General features: G+C 49.1%; 1 protein-coding gene across 1 annotated transcript in view; it reads left to right on the top strand.

The window, feature by feature from the left end:
- The window catches only part of AP3B2 (adaptor related protein complex 3 subunit beta 2), a 36,296-nt gene that overhangs the window by 4,320 nt on the left and 12,273 nt on the right, over window positions 1–19,703 (top strand). Inside the window, exons 2-14 of the mRNA XM_084773959.1 lie at window positions 4,072–4,147; window positions 4,280–4,354; window positions 4,672–4,767; window positions 12,780–12,940; window positions 13,259–13,325; window positions 13,428–13,610; window positions 13,696–13,979; window positions 14,131–14,185; window positions 14,613–14,684; window positions 17,169–17,231; window positions 17,535–17,667; window positions 17,921–18,030; window positions 19,024–19,200. Of these exons, the coding sequence (XP_084630085.1) occupies window positions 4,072–4,147; window positions 4,280–4,354; window positions 4,672–4,767; window positions 12,780–12,940; window positions 13,259–13,325; window positions 13,428–13,610; window positions 13,696–13,979; window positions 14,131–14,185; window positions 14,613–14,684; window positions 17,169–17,231; window positions 17,535–17,667; window positions 17,921–18,030; window positions 19,024–19,200 (1,552 nt within the window). The remainder of the gene's footprint in view (window positions 1–4,071; window positions 4,148–4,279; window positions 4,355–4,671; window positions 4,768–12,779; window positions 12,941–13,258; window positions 13,326–13,427; window positions 13,611–13,695; window positions 13,980–14,130; window positions 14,186–14,612; window positions 14,685–17,168; window positions 17,232–17,534; window positions 17,668–17,920; window positions 18,031–19,023; window positions 19,201–19,703) is intronic.

Raw genomic sequence — 19,703 nt, 5'->3', positions numbered from 1 at the left:
CTCCAACCCTGTAATTCTTTTTTTAGTTTTATTTTTTTTTGTTGTTGTAATTCTTTTCATTATTTTTACTCTATGTGTGCAGGTGTTTTGTTTACATACATGTCTGTGCACCACATTGTACCTGTGCCTATGGAGTACAGAAGAGTTTGTCTGATACCCTGGAACTGCAGTTACAGCTCATTGTGAGCAGCCACATGGGTGCTGGGAAGCAAACCAGGGTCCTCTAGAAGAACACCCAGCACTCTTCAGCACTGAGCCATCTCTACAGCTCCCACTTCCTCCTTTTTATTCAGCTAGGGTGCCCAGCTCATGAGGATGTGCCCAGTTTTTCCTACCTGCATTAGAGCGGACTAAATATTTCCTCACAGACAAGCCTGCAGGTTTGCTTTGCGGGCTTTGCTCTCTGTAGCCCACACACTGACAGTCAAGGCTAACTATACAAACTGGCTTTGGAAAGACTGATGAGGATCAAGGAGCTGGACCAGAGCGAGCAGGGATGTATGACACTTCTAGGGAGTAGGGGAACACATTTCAGAGAAAACTTAGGGTTCGGTTGTGCCTGTGACACTTGGAATGGAAAGGAAAATTCTTCCCCTGACCCTCCCACCTGCCCGGAGACTGGGGTGGACTCAGTCCCTGTCCCTGGCCATCTGTACCTCTGGGGTTTTGCTTCTGAGCATTGGAGAAGGAAACCAGAGCCTGCCACCTGGCCAGTGTCTAGTTACTGAGTTTCAGGGCGGGCCTTCTGGTGGCAGTGGGCAGTGACAAACAGACCCAGCTTGCTGGCTGGCTCAGTACTCTGCTGGAGCTGGACCGGATGCCAGATGCAGCGATTCCTGCAGCTCCCAGGAACTGTAGTGAGGCCAGGGGCCAGAGGGGCCGATCCGGAAGAGGCTTCCAGTCCTGTGCTGGGCCCTGAAGGTGGGCCCCCACCCTGGTACCAGGCCCTGAAGCCTGAGGAGCTTCGGTGGCTGCAGGCTCCCGAGGAAGACACAGCCCCAGAAACATCGATAGAAGGATCTTGCCCTGAGGTTGACCAAGGCCAGACCCAGAGCCGGCCACTAAGGTACAGAGGGAACAGCCCTGCTCTACCGTCAGAAAGCTGCTACTTTTTAGCCCGGCTCCTTCGTGTTTCAGCTCAGGTGAAGGAGGAGTAGGTGTTCAAGGACAGGCTTGAGGGGCTGCAGGTAGAGGTCACAGGACCCCTGAAGGATAAGAGTGTGACCAAGGAATATGCGGAACTTTAACTCCCCGGAAACTCTGAAGGGAGGGAGATGGTAAAACATTCAAGGCTTGAGGTCCCACCTGAACTGTTCTCTTCCCACAAGCCCTGTCTGGAGTGGGCTCAGGATAAAGTGTGGGGACAGAAAACACAACAAACCAACCAAATAAAACACAGTCCAAGGTCAGCCAGTCTCTCTGGGTTACAGACCACAACTTGGGGAAGAAGCCCAGTGGCTGCTGGGTAAGGGGGCTGTGTCCGATCCCAAGGTCATCTTTGACACACCTGGGGGCTCTGGCACCACCAGGGGAGTCAGTTAATCCAGAGTCTGCTAATCAAGGGTCAGGTCGGAATGAGTGTGAAGTAAGAGGATCTCACTGGGAGATGAATATTTCATGACCTTCGGGCATTGTTTTGTATCTCTCCCTTCCTTTGTCTCCTGGGAACTTGAAGCCAGGGGGGGAGTAGTGGGAACAAAAGAGGGGGCGAGGTCATCTCACCCCAAGAGGTCTAGTCTGGGTTGTGGGCATTTAAAGATCAATTCTGCCTGCTCTGTTTCATACCCAGTGTTCCCTCCCTTCCATCCAGAGCCTGAAAAGCATTTTGTGGGTGGGATGCCCTGGGGTGTGAGCATTTGACAGGGGCCTGAGACATTTTAGGTGTGGCAAGGACACCCAGGTGTGAAACAGCCTTCTGGAGGAACACTCAGAGCCTGCTATGTCCACAGCAGGCCATCCCCCTACCCCACCACCCACCAGGATGGGCTCTCGAGAGGTCAGAGGTCATCTGTCTTGAAGTCCCCCTGGCCGTTTTGGTGAATGAGCCTAAAGGAAGCAAATGTGTTAAGGCTGTATGTGTATTAGATATGGCTAATGTGGTGTGTGACTGGAAGGAACCTGTATGGTGTGTGTCTGTCTATGGATGGTGTTGGGGAGTGTGGAGAGGTCTCTGTGGCATATATTTATGCGCAGGGCGCCTGCGGCTTTATGCATTGAGAGTGGTTCTGTGGAAGGATGTGCTACTGCTTGTGTGTAGTTCTGAGAGTCTGTGTGTTTGGGCTTTGTGGGTAGCTGTCTGCAGTTTCCTGTGTATGATTATTTGTGTCTTTGAGGGATGTGTGTGGGGGTATGGTTCTATGTCTGTGCTATCGACACACCCACAGGCGTGGAAGTGTGTGGTATACATGAGAGGTCCTTATATGTGAGTGGATCATGGAGTGTGTATTTGGGAGGGTACAGCAGTGCACACTTTCACACTGGGAAAGCTGGTGCCTATCCATCTCTGTCAGCTTCCAAGACTCTCAGTGCTGCCAAAGCCCAGCCAAATAGTCTGTGCTCTGCCCACACCCTGGCGGAATACCTCTTGAGTAACTGGTCTCCAGGGTTGTGTTTGGGGATGTGGGACTTTTCCTGAGGTGACATGAACAGACATAGATTCACCCCAGGTGTAGCACCAAAGACAGACCAAAGAAAAACCATTTTATCTAAGCTCAGTGCAGTGAACCAGGGAAGTGCATAGGTGACCATCACCTTTGGGAGCATGGGTGACTTGGAGGCAGCTACACCACTCAAGAGCCCACTCAAGTGTCAGTGACAGCTCTTTGAATGGGAACACCAGAGGATCTGGGTGGCATCTGGGTGCATGCTGTAATCTTAGCAGTCCAGGAGCTGAGGCAGGAGAATCATCAAGCTGAGGTAGGAGTCCACCGTGGGCTATATAGCAAGATTGTCTCACACTGAAGTAACAGACACACCAGGAGGCATACTGCACTAGGGAGCCACCCAACTATGGTATGGCTTCATTTAACTTAAGAGTGGGTCACCTGCTGGGCAGTGGTGGCGCACGCCTTTAATCCCAGCACTCGGGAGGCAGGGGCAGGTGGATCCCTGTGAGTTTGAGGCCAGCCTGGTCTACAATACGAGTCCAGGACAGCCAAGGCTACACAGAGAAACCCTGTCTCAAAAAAAAAAAAAAAAAGAATGAGTACCCCCTAACTTAATGATGAACCAGCCAGTGAGTGTTGACTTCATGGTGCCATGCATACCATAGGAAGCACTTTGAGTTTTGTCCTTTCCCAGGCTAGCTATGTGCAGAGTGACACTTTGACGCTGTGCCCATCAGCTAATACAAGACTCTTGTGAGCACATTGAAGATGGGCCAGGGTACCCTGTGATGTTTGGTGGTTGAAGTGTAGTATATATACTTTGATCTTGATATGTTCACTTTATGCTGCTGGTTTTGGAGCTGTAATGCCATTTTATCAAGAAGCCTCTGTCATTCCATCTTTACACATGTGTGAGGGATACGGGTGTCTGCATGCTTCATGTGTGGGAGTCATCCACCTGAGTTTGTTTTTTTCTCAGGCAGAGTCTCTCACTGGGACCTGGGGCTCACACATTTGCCTCTGCTGACTGGCCAGTGAGCCCCAGGGACCTTCCCGTCTTCAGCTCCCCAGCGCTGGCCTTACAAGCACTTTCCACTTCACTCAGCCCTTACGCAGGTCCTGGAGCTTGAATTCAAGCCCATATGCTCACTTTGCCGACTGAGCTGTCTCCCCAGCATACATCCTTGACAAATCTGCTTCCAAACATTCTGAGACACCAGCAGATTAGTACCTCAGCATCCTTTCTCTTGGCCGGAGAACACAATCCAACCCATAATAGTGGCTGGCCCACGTGTTTCTCCTGAAACCCTAATCTGTGGCTTACCCGTTTCCACTCCCCACCTCTCCACCCCCTGGCTCTTTCTCCCTCTGCAGTCTAGACTTGGCCTTAGTCCTGCCTGGATCCTGGTGTCCCACGCCCCTCTCCCATTCCTTATCTGACCTTTCTGTACCTCCCACCCACCAGGCACGATGACTTGAAAGAGATGTTGGACACCAACAAGGATTCCCTCAAGCTAGAGGCCATGAAGAGGATTGTGGCGGTGAGAGGGGCTTCCTATAGGTGATGGGCCTGAGTGTTCAAGACCAAGTGACCTTGGGTGTATATCGGGCCTTGCCATAATCGGTGTTCTACCTCCTTCCCTCCTTTTTCCTTATTTGTCCCCAACACCCAGATGATCGCCCGTGGGAAGAACGCCTCGGACCTGTTCCCTGCAGTGGTGAAGAACGTGGCCTGTAAGAACATAGAGGTGAGTACCACCCAGCAACAGTCTCCAACCCCAACCTGGGATTGAAACTCAAGCTGGGCTGAGGGCAAGAAAGGACACTATTCAACCCTTGGGGGCTTGGCCTGTTCAAACTGTCTGTAATCCAGAAGACTTTGTCCCCGGACTGGATGTGAATCAGGTCTGGGAACTAGGAACACACTCGAGGCTGTTGTCCCCCATGGGAAGAACTTGGCCCCATGAACCACAGCATCATGGAGGGGTGGTGATGGCATCCCGGGAGGTGAAGGTACTCCCCACCCCCCGCTAGGGAACCTGTCAAGAACTCTGCTCTCCCTTAGGTGAAGAAGCTTGTCTACGTGTACCTGGTCCGCTATGCTGAGGAGCAGCAAGATCTAGCTCTACTGTCCATCTCTACCTTCCAGCGTGGCCTAAAGGTCAGAGGTCGGCATGAGGCTTGGGCCTCACTGGAACTGTATGGGGGAGTGGGTCCAGACAGAAGCCATGAATGCTGTGGACTCTGGAGACTTCTTCCTACTTGCAGAAGTTGGGAAAGTCATGTTCAGAGGAGAGTAAAGGACCAGTGAGGCCTCAGCAGGTAGAAGCCAGACTTAGAGTGAACTTGAGAGGCCAGGTTGTGGTGGTGGTGCACGCCTTTGATCCCAGCACTCGGGAGGCGGAGTCTCCGTAAATTCGAGGCCAGCCTGGTCTGCAAAGTGAGTTCCAGGACAGCCAGGGCTACACAGAAACACCCTGCCTCAAAAGATTGAAACAATACACATACACCCAAAACCCAAAAAACCAAGGAACTTGAGATAGGAACTGGCTACCCAGAGCCCATGTCACCGTACCTGAGATGCCTGTAACAAAGCTCTGTTCTCCTCTAGCCGGGCAGTGGTGGCGCACGCCTTTAATCCCAGCACTCGGGAGGCAGAGGCAGGCAGATCACTGTGAGTTCAAGGCCAGCCTGGTCTACAAAGTTAGTCCAGGATAGCCAAAGCTACACAGAGAAATCCTGTCTCAAAAAAAAAATAAATAAATAAATAAATAAATAAATAAAATAAAATAAATAAAAAAGGTTTATCCTCCTCACAGTCTTGGAAGCTGGACAGTCTAAGGGCAGGAGGAAGCCACATCTTTTGAGGGCTCTTTTGCTCTGCAGAGTCCCAAAGTGGCACAGGGTATCACATTGTGAGAGGGACACATACAAGAGACAGAGCCACTCTTAAGCCATTAATCCATCCATCCAGAGCCCTCCCGACTCAGTCACTTCTTAAAGGTCCCACCTTGTCAAAAGCAGGTCTTAATACCCCAGGGTAGAGATTCATCTCAAGTAGAGTTCCAGTAAAGACTTTCCTTTCTTTCTTTCTTTTCTTCCTTCCTTCCTTCCTTCCTTCCTTCCTTAATCAGCAGGCTGCCTGCAGCATGACTCAGTTGAGCCCACACAGTGGAGACTCTGTCCTCACATCTGCTGATATGAACCCATACTAGGCCCCTGCCAGTCCCTTGGGAAGCATTCTGATGACAGGTGCCTCTCACCATGGGTAGCAGAGCCTTGGCTGTGACAGGCTCGCCTGGTCCTGGGGCCTGCAGAGATCAGTGACTTGAAGAACCTTTTTGCCTGTGACCCCGCAAGGAGGTTTTGCTGAGAACCAGTTTCCCATGCAGGAGTTTGGTCTCCCCCTGGGAGGCTGGCTGCTCAGGTCACTGCAGAAGGACAAAAAGCACCCATCACAATTGACTCTGGGAATCGCATTCTCGATGCGTCCTGTACGTCTGGCGGTTCCAGAAAGGGAAAGATTTGGTCTTTCTTCTTTTTAGCCCAGAGGTCACTCTCGTGTCTTAGATGCACAGAGTATTAAAAAACAATCATCCTTTAAGTACCCAGATCACATCTATTCTTGCAGAATGAACTCTGAGCCAGACACACATTGAAATCACCTAAATGGAGGGAGAGTGGGAAGATCCACGTCCTTTAGAAGGAGGCAGTGGGCTGGCTGAAATCTCCCTCTCTATTTAAGCTGTAAATATTGCCCCGTCCGTTGCTTTGTTTTGTTTCCTTCTGTCCGGGGGGGCCTAGAGTTGCATTCATGCACTCATGCCCACGCGTCCATTGGGTGCTTTGCTGATTAGGCTCCGATTCCTCCATGGAGCGTATGAGCAGTTTCCTCCCTCCATATCACACTTTCTTTTTAAAGCTCTGACCGTGACTCCTCCTACACATGCCCTCTCTTTCTACACTTCCGGTTCCGATTTCTGTGAGAGGGGCTCGAGAGGTACACTCATGCTTCCAGTGTCCCACAGTTCTGTAGGGTGCTGGGCGGGCTGAGAACTGACCACTGTTCTCTGGGGCTCAGCCTCTGGTATCTTCTGCCGGGCTGGTAGGAGGGCTGGGCATCTGTTCTTAGGGGAGGGCAGGAAGCACGGTTAGTTTTACATACACTAATTAGTAAGTAGCTTGAGTGTCTTTATGTCGTACAAATACTAGACCGGCCTTGCAAGTCAAAACCATGGGCTCCATCTCAGATTGGTAAGCAGTCTTTTGTTTGAATCAAGGTTAACTTATTTTATAAACGCTATTCTGAAATGTTAGGGCGGATTTTGCATTTCCTCGTAGTTTCTACAATCTTTTCCTTCCCCATCTTTGAAAAAAAACCTCAGCTCTCCGATTCCAAGTGGTCTAGCGTTTCTGATTGTCTCACACAGGATTCTAATGAAACCTGGAATTTCTCAACATTTAGAAACTGGGCCACAGACGCTATTCCTAGCTTGCTTAACCATTTTCCCCAATTTGCATTTGGGCCCCTACAAAGGTATTATTTGTCCCACATAAGCCGGAGGAAGCCTTAAGAGAATGACACCCCATTTCTCTTAGGGGAGGTTGGGTAGTTTTCTGGTTGCTTTCTTGGGCTGTAGATGTTTATTTTCACTGGGAGTTGCTTTTAAGTTATTATTGGTCTTATTTAGAGAGAAAACAAGGTTGGACTCAGGGATCTCTCTCTCTCTCTCTTTTGCTTTATCACTCATTCTTAGGTTTGGAGATAGGGGGAATATAGAAATATATAGGGAAGATAGAACAAAAAATAGAGTAGTGAATCTACTCCTCAACTTAAGGCCTTAATTGTTCCTCACAAGGTTATTTTTAATTCACTGGTGTAGAATTTTGTATATAGATGCAAAATAAGTTTAATTTTTGATACATTGGTATAGAATTCAAATGTAAAATTATTCTTCACACACTATGTATATTTCTACTATAATATGAGGTATTGCACCCATACAACTCAATTATAATATAAGGCTTACTTCCAATACTTTGAAAATGTTGTTGTAGGCTGTTTAGGATAAGTTAACTTATACAAGTTAATTATTAGTTGATCAAATTATGGTCATACTAGTCTATTTTTTTCATACTAGTCTATTTTTAATCACAAGACTGTACATTCTAGGTGCAACAGATAGATATGATTCTATAGAAATATAAGGTAAAATAGTAAGATAAGGTCCTCAAAAACCTCAGAGACCTACAGAATATGGCATTTAAAGATTTTTTTTTTTGTTTTTTCGAGACAGGGTCTCTCTGTGTTAGCCTTGGCTGTCCTGGACTCACTTTGTAGACCAGGCTGGCCTCGAACTCACAGCGATCTGCCTGCCTCTGCCTCCTGAGTGCTGGGATTAAAGGCGTGCGCCACCACACCCGGCTGGCTTAAAGATTTTTTTTAAAAATTATTTTAAAGATTCATTGACAGTGAGACAGGTTAACTCCTGGCAACACTCAGCCTGCCTCAAAGAAGATGATGAGCATCAAATAACCTCCTTATGGAGGTGGCTTCAGATGTGGCAAACAAGCCACAGGGCAAAATGTCCTCATTTCTACCACAGACAGAATTCTGCCTAAAAACAGGCAAGCTTGGATGCAGGCAGAGTTGTTGGCCAAACTCTGCCAAGACAGGGTAAGTAAGTCCTTAATAGTTCCTGCCTCACAAATATGTCTGTCAGATATATTGGACCAGAAGGCTGAAGATGATGCTCCAACATTATAGAGAATTTTGGGTGACTTTTAAGGCAGCAAACTGTCTCTGTCATCTTCTCATTTGGGAAGCTGCTAACCTGCACTCCCTGTATACTCAGGTAATTAATTTTATTCCTTCTCAAGTCTCTGATGGGGTTGAAGACCAGATAGTTTAGTTTTACAATTAAGCTTAGTTGTTTAGAAGTTAAGATACTTTTAGGTCTAGATAGATGTTTTAAGTTGATAATGATGAGACATGATAGATACTGATTTACATTCAGAATTTTAGATGCACCAAGATAGGAAAGATGTTTTTTTCAAAGCTGCCAAATACAAGTAGTCAAAACACTATTATATAATTCCTGATTGTTTTGTAGGTCTCCTTGCTATAGGTAGTTTATTGTATATATGTGTAATATTATAAACGTATATGTAAAAAGAAAAGAAAAAGACCTGAGCTCATCTAGACCAGCTCAAATGCCAAAAGAACAGTTGTCAGCAAACTGCAAAATGTCCAAGTAGTATTTAGGTCTTGTAGACTGCTTATTTTTATTTTTTATTTTTAGATTTATTTATTACGTATACATACGACTGCAGGCCAGAAAAGGGCACCAGATCCCATTACAGATGGTTGCGAGCCCCCGTGTGGTTGCTGAGAATCAAACTCAGGACCTCTGGAAGAGCAGCCAGTGCTCTTAACCTCTGAGCCATCTCTCCAGCCCGGGTCTTGTAGATTGTAATGTCTTAACCATGTAATGACTAAATTTTGTGTTAAAGAACTGGATGCACTTATGTTCTAATAAATCTTCACTCTAAAAAAATAATAGGCTTCTAACAGATCTGTCCTGAGGTTGGTGGCCTAGCAGGCTTTATTGTTGGACATCTCTGGCACATCTCCACTGATAGGGACCACACTTCTTCATGAAGCCGTATGGCACACCCTTTGCCCTATCTTTTTTCCTCCCAAGACAGGGTTTCTCTGTGTAGCCTTGGCTGTCCTGGACTCACTTTGTAGACCAGGCTGGCCTCGAACTCACAGAGATCCACCTGCCTCTGCCTCCCGAGTGCTGGGATTAAAGGGGTGCGCCACCATGCCTGGCACTCTTGTTTGTTTCTTAACCATTCATTACATTATATTGAAACCTCTGCTGTATAATTTTTAGAAATTATTTTAAGTATAGGCAATGCCCTAGGTTCAGTCGCCAGAACCACAAATGAAGGATTCCATGTCCATAAAAGGTCCAGTGAATGTCCTGCTCCACTCAGCACAGGCACTGTTTCTCACACACCCTGAGTGTCCTGTCTGTCTCCTCTACTTTTCATATGTGTATATTTTTCTTTCTTTTTTTGTTTTTGTTTTGTTTTCTTCTTTTGAGATAGGGTTTCTCTACAGCCCTGCATGTCCTAGACTCACTTTTGTAGACCAGGCTGGCCTCGAACTCACAGCAACCCACCCGTATCTGCCTCCCGAGTGCTGGGATTAAAGGTGGGCGCCCCCACATCTGGCTCCCTAAATTGCACTTCTTTATTTACTTTTTGTGTGTGTGAGGCGAGCCAATCTCCTTCTATCACGTGGATCCCAGTGGATCCCAGGGGTCAGTCTCAGGAGCGTCAGGTCTGGTGGCGCTGCCTTAGCTCTCGAGCCATCCGGCTGGCCATGTGGTTATTCTTTTGCCGATTGGTTATGCATTCCTAAACAATGTGATACTGTTTTGTAAATGGCCTTATAATACAAATGGAGTTTCCTTTTTTTTTTTTTTTTTTTTTTTATCATTAGGTTTAGGGCCCTCCTTGGACCATTGTGTACACCCAGGTTCTCTTTGTTTGTTTGTTTGTTTGTTTGTTTGTTTTTTCAGATAACCTAAAGCCATGTTTCTGGCTGTTGTTTTCTCTCTCTCTTTCCCCCCTCCTCTCTCTCTCTCCTGCTTATCATACTTTCAACCCTGTGGCTGGCAAACAGATAACCTAGATTTCTTCTGCCCTTCTGTCTCTGAGTAGCCCCTGGGATCTCCTGTGAAACACTGTTTTATTTAGTTAGTTTCACAGCATTACTCATCCAGGATCCACCACAATGCTGGAGATCTACCCCAGGCCCTCAGACTTGCTAGACAAGCACACTGCTTCCGTGTTTCACCCCCAGCATCCCTCCCTCCCTCCCAGCCAGCACCCCCCTCCCCGACATCCCTTTTCTTTTGGTATTTTGAGACAAGGCCTTGCTATAAAGCAGGCCTGGAACTTGCTTTGTAGTACAGACTAGCCTGCAACTCATAATTCTCCTTCAGTCTCCTGAGTGCTGGGGCTAAAGATCCTCAGTCCCTTTTACTTTTATTTATTTGGGGACACCATTTTTGCTAAGTTGTGGCTTCAAACAATTCAGTCCCGCCTCAGATTCTTTGGCAATGGGGACTGCACGCACGCACCGCCACACCCAGTGCAAAGGCTCCGAATTTTAAGTTTTGTCCCTTAATTTGTGTCTTCTGGTTATTTGGGCCAGTGCATTGGTTTGGAGTGTGTGGCATATAGTGTTTCCAGATTATTAATGTTTTGTTAATAAATTATGTTGTGGACCCACAGACTGTATAGTCAGCCAGTATTTTTCTCTCTTACTTTGGAAAATCCTAAAAACAAGGAGAAAAAAATGTAACACCCTTCATGAGTAAAAAGCTATGATGATACAGAGATAAAATAGGCCCAAACTCTGCTCCTAAAGTGCTTATACAATTATGTGAGGCAAAAAGCCTACATCAAGGGTAGCAATGCAGAAAGTGTTATGAAAGACTCTCAGAAGGCCTTGCTGAAATCAAGAGCCACAATACTAACATCTACCAACCTAATTACCTCTTCCCAAATGAAAACAGATGTTTTTTTTCCCCTATGATTGTTTCCAAAAGAAAAAGAAATGTTAAAATAAAGCAGGCCAGGTTTTAGTGCGTTGATGTCATACAATTTGTCTAAGAAAATACAGGATCCTGCTTTTCAGATAAATGCTTTTAAGCTACACCATTAAATATCAATTCCAGAAATTGCCCAGGGCTTACCATCACTTTCACACCTGGCTTTGTGGATCTCCTTCTCCATCTGTCTTCCTGTAGTGTTCCGGCACTCTTGTTGTCTACTGCAAGACTATTAGCTGTGTGCAGCAATAGTTCTCACCCTCCCTAATGCTGCGACCCTTTAATACAGTTCCTCATGTTGTGGTGACCCGCCCCCCCCACCATAAAATCATTTCCCTTGCTACTTCATAACTGTGATTTTCTACTATTATGAATTGTAATGCAAATGTCAGATATGTAGGGTGTCTGATACGCAGGACAGGCAATATGTGACCCCCGTGAAAGGGTCTTTGGACCCCAGAGGAGCTGTGACCCACATGTTGAGAACTGTTGGTTTGCAGCTGCTGCGGGAAGATAGCGCTGAGCTCTGAGATCACAGCAGGAGAGTGCATGGTGTCATCAAGCATGTATGGGACGCCATCTCAACAGGAGCAGCCTACGCACGGTTTTTAATTTTGGAGAAGAAGGGCCACTTTTGATAGGCCGCTGGGGCAGGGGCGTAGCGAGGCGCTCTCTGGAAGAGAGTGGCGTGTTTTCTGGCAGAGGCTTCAGCCAGAGACAGATGCTGACTCCTAAGAGAGAGTCTTTGGACGTTCTGAAGTTTTCGGCCCTTTCGGAAACAAAGCTGCTTCTCGGCACACATATTTATACGTCAGGATTTTGGCAGTCAGAGTTGGTGGCCCCAAGTGTGGTTTGACAAAACTTTCCCTGGCAAGACACAACACACACATCTACTCAGGACAGACCAATGAATGGACATACGGATGTCTAATTTGTTTGAACCAATGAGTTTTATTTGGGTTACTTACAAGAGAATGGGTGAGGGGTTAACTTACAGGAGCAAAAAAGACTCAAAGACGGCTGCATGATCAAGGCCTACCCGCCTCAGCATGGGGTGGTGTGGCAGCTCACAAAAGCCGGGAACCTGGAGCACACTGCACAGCCTGCAGGCAGCTCAATTGCTTAGACTCTGGTCTAAACCTTTTCTAGGCTGCTTGACTGGTTGCCGTTTCTCCTAGGCAGCAGCTGGTCTGGTCTCGGAGTTTTGTAACTTAGCTCCTCTGAGTCCTGGCAGCTCAGCCTCTCTTAGTCTGAGAGGGACTCTAGGCTTGTATTGTTGACTCTGGCAGGGAGAGGCCAAGAGAATGTGGCCTGTTTCAGGGTCTTTCAGGGTCTTCTTAAAGCAAAGGAGGATGGAGTGTTTCAATCCCAAAGGAAACTGTCACAGGACACCAAGGTACCAGACACCTGGTAGCCCTTGTCAGGAGGCAGGGAAGCGAGATCTGGTGGCAGGAGCCAGGAATAGTGATTCCCAAAAGGGTGTGGTCTTCCCCTTAGGCAATCTAATGCCCTCTCAGGCCTTTGTCTCCACTTCTGCCCTTAGGATCCCAACCAGCTGATCCGTGCCAGTGCCCTCCGTGTTCTCTCTAGCATCCGTGTGCCCATCATAGTGCCCATCATGATGCTGGCCATCAAGGAAGCTGCCTCGGACATGTCACCCTACGTTCGGAAAACAGCCGCCCATGCCATCCCCAAACTCTACAGGTGTGCCCTAGCTTTGTCCTTTGTCTTTTAGGGGCCTGGGTTGCTAAGCCCCAGCCTACCCCTGAGCTAACCACGGCCTTGCAGGCTGCTATTCATTTGGAGTAAGACGGTTTAGAGATCTGACAAATACAGGCCAAAGGTGGGGCTCACATTTCTTGATATGTGTGTGTGTGTGTGTGTGTGTGTGTGTGTGTGTGTGTGTGTACACGCACATGCGTGTCCACTGGCACACATAGGAGCTGAGCCTGGTTGGGGCAGCTGTTGGTGAGCCTGGAGACAGGAAGGAACACATTGCCAGCAATTGTGTTTTTCCCTCAGTTTGGACTCAGATCAGAAGGACCAGCTGATAGAAGTCATCGAGAAGCTTCTGGCAGACAAGACCACGGTGGGTGCATTATGGGGAGACAAGATGAATGACGGGAAGGGAAGAGACAGATGCTGGTTCCTCTGCCCTTTCCATTCACACCCCTTTGCCTTGCTTCACCAGCTGGTGGCGGGCAGTGTCGTGATGGCCTTCGAGGAGGTTTGTCCGGAGCGTATCGACCTGATTCACAAAAACTACAGGAAGCTCTGCAACCTGCTAATTGACGTGGAGGAGTGGGGCCAGGTGGTGATCATCAGTATGCTCACGCGCTATGCTCGCACACAGTTCCTGAGCCCCACACAGAACGTGAGAGCAAGGCTCCAGTCCCCCGGGAGGGGCGGGAGGTCACCCAAGGGAAGGTGCCCACAGACCGACTCCCTGTCCTTTCCAGGAGTCCTTGCTGGAGGAGAACCCGGAGAAGGCATTCTACGGCTCCGAAGAGGATGAAGCCAAAGGCCCTGGATCAGAGGAGGCAGCTACTGCAGCACTGCCTGCTCGGAAGCCCTATGTGATGGACCCCGACCACCGGCTGCTGCTGCGCAACACCAAACCGCTGCTGCAGAGCCGCAGTGCCGCGGTGGTCATGGCGGTGGCGCAGCTTTACTTCCACCTGGCGCCCAAGGCGGAGGTGGGAGTCATTGCCAAGGCGCTGGTCCGCCTGCTGCGCAGCCACAGGTGCGGGAAGCCCCGCCCCCTCCGCAGCCCGATTCCACCCCCCCTTCCCATCAGTTCGGGAATGTTTCGGGCCAACCTGTCCTGCCCAACCCCATCTCCCCTGGCCCCCCGACCGAGGGGTTCAGAAACCTCTGACTCACTCTCTCCACAGTGAGGTGCAGTACGTAGTACTCCAGAATGTGGCCACCATGTCTATCAAGCGCCGGGTGAGCATGTGTACAAGACCTGGTTCTGTGGGAGCTGCTGAGATAGAGGTTGGGAGAATCAAGGACAATGGAATTGGGGTGGAATGAACAGAGTTGCAGGGAAAGACGGGGCAGGGCGGGGGATGAAGCGGGGGTGGGAGGATTGTGGGGGGATTGTCCTGTGGACAGGCTATAGGTTTTCATGACCAGAAAGGCAAATGGCAAACCAGGAGCAGGGTCTAGATCCTGTAGGAGCCACTGGGGGAAGTGGGGGGGGATGTTAATGAGAAAGGTTAAGTTAGACCTAAGATGGACTGCGAGCTTGGGGCAAGGATGACAGTGTTGAGGCTGAAGGGTCTTGGAGCCTGTGCTGGGAGAGGCAGGCATCTCCGGAAGAGGCAGATCTAGTGCTGTGGTGGAGATCCCCAGGAATGCTCTCTCTTGCCAGGGCATGTTTGAACCCTACCTGAAGAGCTTCTACATTAGGTCCACCGACCCCACCCAGATCAAGATCCTGAAGGTGAGTGCAGGACAGGGTACATGGCCTCTGATCCCTCATCACCTGGGTGAATAGCAGCTGCCTTAACTAACACTGGACACATTGGTGCCTGCCTCTTTCTGGAGCTGAGCACATCTCCAGGCAGAAGGTGTTTTGCTCAGATGGTGGGGAACTGCCCCCTTGGCTTGCCTCCTGTGAGGAGGTGCAGCACTTAGGTCCTAATCCCAGATAGGGAGCCCACCAAAGTCCAATTTGGTGAACCAATGATTTCTATTGGGGTTACTACAAGAGTATGGGTGAATGCTGGGCGATGGTGGGGCACGCCTTTAATCCCAGCACTTGGGAGGCAGAGACAGGTGGATCTCTGAGTTCAAGGCCAGCCTGGCCTACACAGCGAGTTCCAGGACAGCCAGAGCTGTTACACAGAGAAACCCTGTCTCGAAAAACCAAAAAAGGGGCTGGAGAGATGGCTCAGTGGTTAAGAGCGCTGCCTGCTCTTCCAAAGGACTGGGGTTCAATCCCAGCACCCACATGGCAGCTCACAACTGTCTGTAACTCCAAGATCTGACACCCTCACTCCAACACACATAAATTAAAATTAAATAAAATATAAAAAAAAAAAGAAAAAAGAAAAGAAAGAAAGCGGAAAAAAAAAAGAGTATGTGTGAGGGGTGACTTACAGGAACAGAACCAACTCAAAGACAGCTGCATCACCAAGGCCCCCCGACCCCCCCGCAGCATGGTGGGGGGGTGGGAGGGACAGCTCACAAAAGCTGGGAACCTGGATCACACTGCACAGCCTGCAGGCAGCTCAGCTGGCTGGAGAATATCCTTTCTGGGTGACTGTGGTCTAAACCTCTTCCAGGCAGCTCTACTGGTTGCCGCTCCTCCCAGGCAGCTGGTCTGGCCTCAAGAGTCTTTTGCAGCATGGTTTGGCGGAGAGTCCACTTGGCAGCTTAGCTCCTCTGAATCTCAAGCTTGTATTGTTTACTGCCGCATGCAGAGAGGGGCCTAGCGAAGCTGGTCAGTGTCAGGGACTTCTGGAAGCTGTTTTGAGTTGTTTACCTTCCTGCTCAAGGAGCTTCCTGCAGGATGGAATGTTTCAAGTTTGGAGGAAGCTGTTACACAACAGTGGTCCGCCCCTGCCTCCCGCAAAAGTGTGTATCACTTCCATTTTGTATTTTACAATTGTAGAGTCCAAGACGTGATGTCACTAGTGTGACGTCATCGAAGTCTGAAGCTTGAAGGGTCATGCTTGCTTTCCCCCACTCAGTGCTCTGTCTCTCACGTGCCTGCCCCTTCAGACTTTCAGGTATTCTATTCATGAACAGGAGAAGTGTTGAGAGCCTGTCCTTGCATCCCATCCCCATTGGATTGCTTTATTAGTGAGTGCTGTCACTGAGTGCTGCCTGAATTTCCTCCCTTGCTGTTACATCTGCTACTACCTCTGTTACTAGATCTAGGGACTCGGGATTTGGGGAGAGTGCTTGCATAGTAAGCAAAAGTCGCCGGGTTTGGTTCTCTAGCACCCCATAAACAGGATGAGGTGGCACATGTCACTCTGGTGGCAGAAGCAGAAGGATCAGGAGGTCAAGCTCATTCTTGGCCACATGTCGAGGTCAAGGCCAACTGTGGCTGCTTGAGACACCGTCTCAAAACAAAACTACGATGAACAGGTATAGATCTAGGGGTTCAAGGTGAAGCAAATGAGTCAGAGACCCTGCCTTTTTTTTTTTAACTTACAGTCTTTTGGGGGGCAGAAAAGCATTACGTAGCTGATCACAAGGTAAATGTAAAAATCTATCTATGAAACATGCCAAGAGAGAAGAGTGCAGAGAAATGCAAATAAGGGCATAAGGTCTGGAGAGACGGCTCAACTGTTAAGAGCACTGGCTGCTCTTCTAGGAGACCGGTGTTCCATTCCCAGTGCCCACATGAGAGCTCATGACTGCCTGCAACTCCAATTCCAGGGAATCCAAGGCCCTCTTCTGACATGCGCAGGCACTGCTGCACATGGTGCACAGAACCGATAAACAGAAAATAAATAAAAATTAAAAACAAAATAGACTAGAGCCAGCATGGATAAAGGAAGCTTCCTTTGAGATCTGATAAATGAATGTGGACTACCTAAGTAAATGCAGGGTCAGAAATAGGAAGAACTGTCCCGTACAAATGGAACAGCATTTGCAAAGACTCTGAGGCAGGAATTAGGAAGAGTGGTCAGGTCATTCAGAGACATACAGACCACCCTTGCTTTCAATCCCCAAAGGAATAGTTTTCTATGGAAGTTGGCCTGGCCATACTTTACCTATACTTTGCCAGGGACTTAATTGAGATGGCAAATTGATCTTCTGTTCTGAAGAAGGTTTATAATCTAGCATTTCTACATCACTCTAAGCGCGTGCAGAACTGTCCCGAGTATTGCTTCCTAGTCTGTTTACAATAAAAATCCCAGGAAGCCCACTGGCCACACTGACCACTCTCTGCCTCTCCCTCTCCCTGCAGCTGGAAGTGCTGACCAACCTGGCCAACGAGACCAACATCCCCACTGTTCTACGGGAATTCCAGGTATAGGCCAAAGGTTAACCTCCACCCAGCAGCCCCCAGGAGGGGTGCCCCGCAGATCCCTCTGCTCAGTGAGAACTGCCCTGATGGAGTGTGTCTTCTGCAAGAGCCCAAAGCTGGAGAAGTGTTACCTTAGGTCCCCATTTCAGTGCCTTCTGTTGGCCTTGGGCTGCTGAATCCCTGGATGGGGAGACAGTCTCTGGCATGATGAGTTATAAAATGAGGGAGGGTCACAGTCTTAGTCTACTTAATCCCTCTACTGTGGGGGTCACTTACTGGATGTCATTGTGTCGTGATGTCCCACAGACCTACATTCGGAGCATGGACAAAGACTTCGTGGCTGCCACGATCCAGGCCATCGGACGATGTGCAACCAACATAGGCCGGGTCCGCGACACCTGCCTCAATGGCTTGGTGCAGCTTCTGTCCAACCGTGATGGTCAGTGTTTACCTGGAGGAGGGTCCAGCCTGGATGGTGTCTGGGTGCCTGCATGTCTGACCCTGCTGGCCAGTGGGTATCCCCTCATGTGTCTAGGCACTGTGTGTTTATCTGCTTGAGTTGGTGCCCTGGTATCGCTGTAAATGGAGAGCCGCTTGAGAAGTGCAGGGGGGGCGGGAAGACAGATGCAAGGGAATGGCAGGGGTGGCCAGCTCACTGTTCCAGGGCTCGTGTTCTCCTTCCCATTCCCTAGAGCTTGTGGTGGCAGAGTCAGTGGTGGTCATTAAGAAGCTGCTGCAGATGCAGCCAGCACAGCATGGCGAGATCATCAAACACTTGGCGAAGCTCACAGACAACATCCAGGTGAGGGAGCAACTCATTGTTCCCCAGGCCACCCTGACAGTGGCCCCATGATTTCTTTGTTTTGTTTTGTTTGTTTTAAGACCCAGTTTCTTTGTGTAGCCCTGGCTGTCCTGAACTCACTCTGTAGACCAGGCTGGCCTCCAACTCACAGAGATCCTCCTAACTCTGCCTCCCAAGTGCTGGGATTAACAGGCGTGTGCCACCAATGCCCAGTCCCACGATTTCTTCTTAAAGATTTATTTTACTTTGAATTATATGGGGGCGGGGAGCGGGTGTAGGGTATGTGCACCTAAGTGTAAGGGCCTGCAGGGGGTCCAGTGGCTTCAGATTTCCTGGAGCTAGAGTTTCAGGCAGTTGTGCACTGCCAGTGTGGATGCTGGGAACTGAACTCGGGTCATCTGCAAGAGCAGTGAGTGCTCTTAATTTCTGGGCCATCTTTCTAGCCCTGTCCCCATGGCTTTAAGAACTTGTGACTAAAGGCTTTAGCTTCATCCAAATCAACTTCCAAATTGGTGCTGGAAGGAAAGAGGTTAGACTGTGTGAGCTTGTTGTTCAAGACTCTCTCCCCGGGGATCCCTCACAGAGCTCTTTGGCCCATACCACTCACTACTCTTTTTCCACCAAAGCTCTCACCAAAGATGGCTGACTGATTAATGCCCCCCCCCCCCCCCCGGGCCACTTTTTTTTATCCTGTTGCATTGCTGGGTTGAAATATCCCTAATGCCATTCCTGAAGATTCAGAAAGACTGACACGACAGTACAGAAATAAATCTAGAAAACCATAGCTGCTTTTGGGTCTTGGCAGCTTTACCCATAATAAACCCATGTGGAAGAAGAGGGGTGCTGTTTATGAAAGGCCCACCTGTTAATCTATTCTACCCCTCTGTCCCCAGCCTCAGGGACAGTGGGCCGCCTCAGATGGCAGCCGTTTCCTTGGCAGTTCATCTCATCCACACGTTTCTTCTGGTCCCCAATGTCTGTCCATACCCACAGGTGCCCATGGCACGAGCCAGCATCCTCTGGCTCATTGGCGAGTACTGTGAACATGTGCCCAAGATTGCCCCCGACGTCCTGAGAAAAATGGCCAAGTCCTTCACAGCAGAGGAGGACATTGTGAAGCTGCAGGTCATCAACCTGGCAGCCAAGCTCTATCTGACCAACTCAAAGCAGGTAAGGAGCGAGAGTCACCCCACCAGCTTTCTCTGAACCCTAAGAGCTGCCCTGAGCAGCGTTCTTCTGGCTCTCCCTGGCAGGCCTGGGCTCTTTTCTTGGAAAGGTGTATCGGGACATGTGACTAGTCTTCCTAGGTAACCAGTGGCACCCCAGTATCCATAGGTATGCTTGAGACTCTAGCAGGGAGTCACCATTAAAGAGTCCCTTATGAGGCTGTGTGTGTTCATGTCTTAAAGCTGCAGTCCTTCCTTATATATGGAACAAGGGCTGAGAAGTGCTCAGTCTCCTTGAGCTAAGGGAGGGGCTGGCAGTAATGGGCATGGATGGAAGAACAAGCACTCCAGGGAATGTGGGTTGTGCTGCTTCCGAAAGCTTGATGATGCCCGGGCTGTCTGGGCCAGGGTTAAGGGTCAAGGCTGTGCTCCAGCCTTGGTGGTGCTGGTGACCAGTCCCTTTTCAAAGGTAAAAGATTATGAGGGTCACTCTAACCAAGGATGTGG

The sequence above is a fragment of the Acomys minous genome, assembly GCF_964271855.1.
Source record: "Acomys minous genome assembly, chromosome: 2".
NCBI classification, from domain to species: Eukaryota; Metazoa; Chordata; class Mammalia; order Rodentia; family Muridae; genus Acomys; species Acomys minous.
Note: the sequence above shows the minus strand (reverse complement) of the source record. Positions and strands in the feature narration are given on the sequence as shown.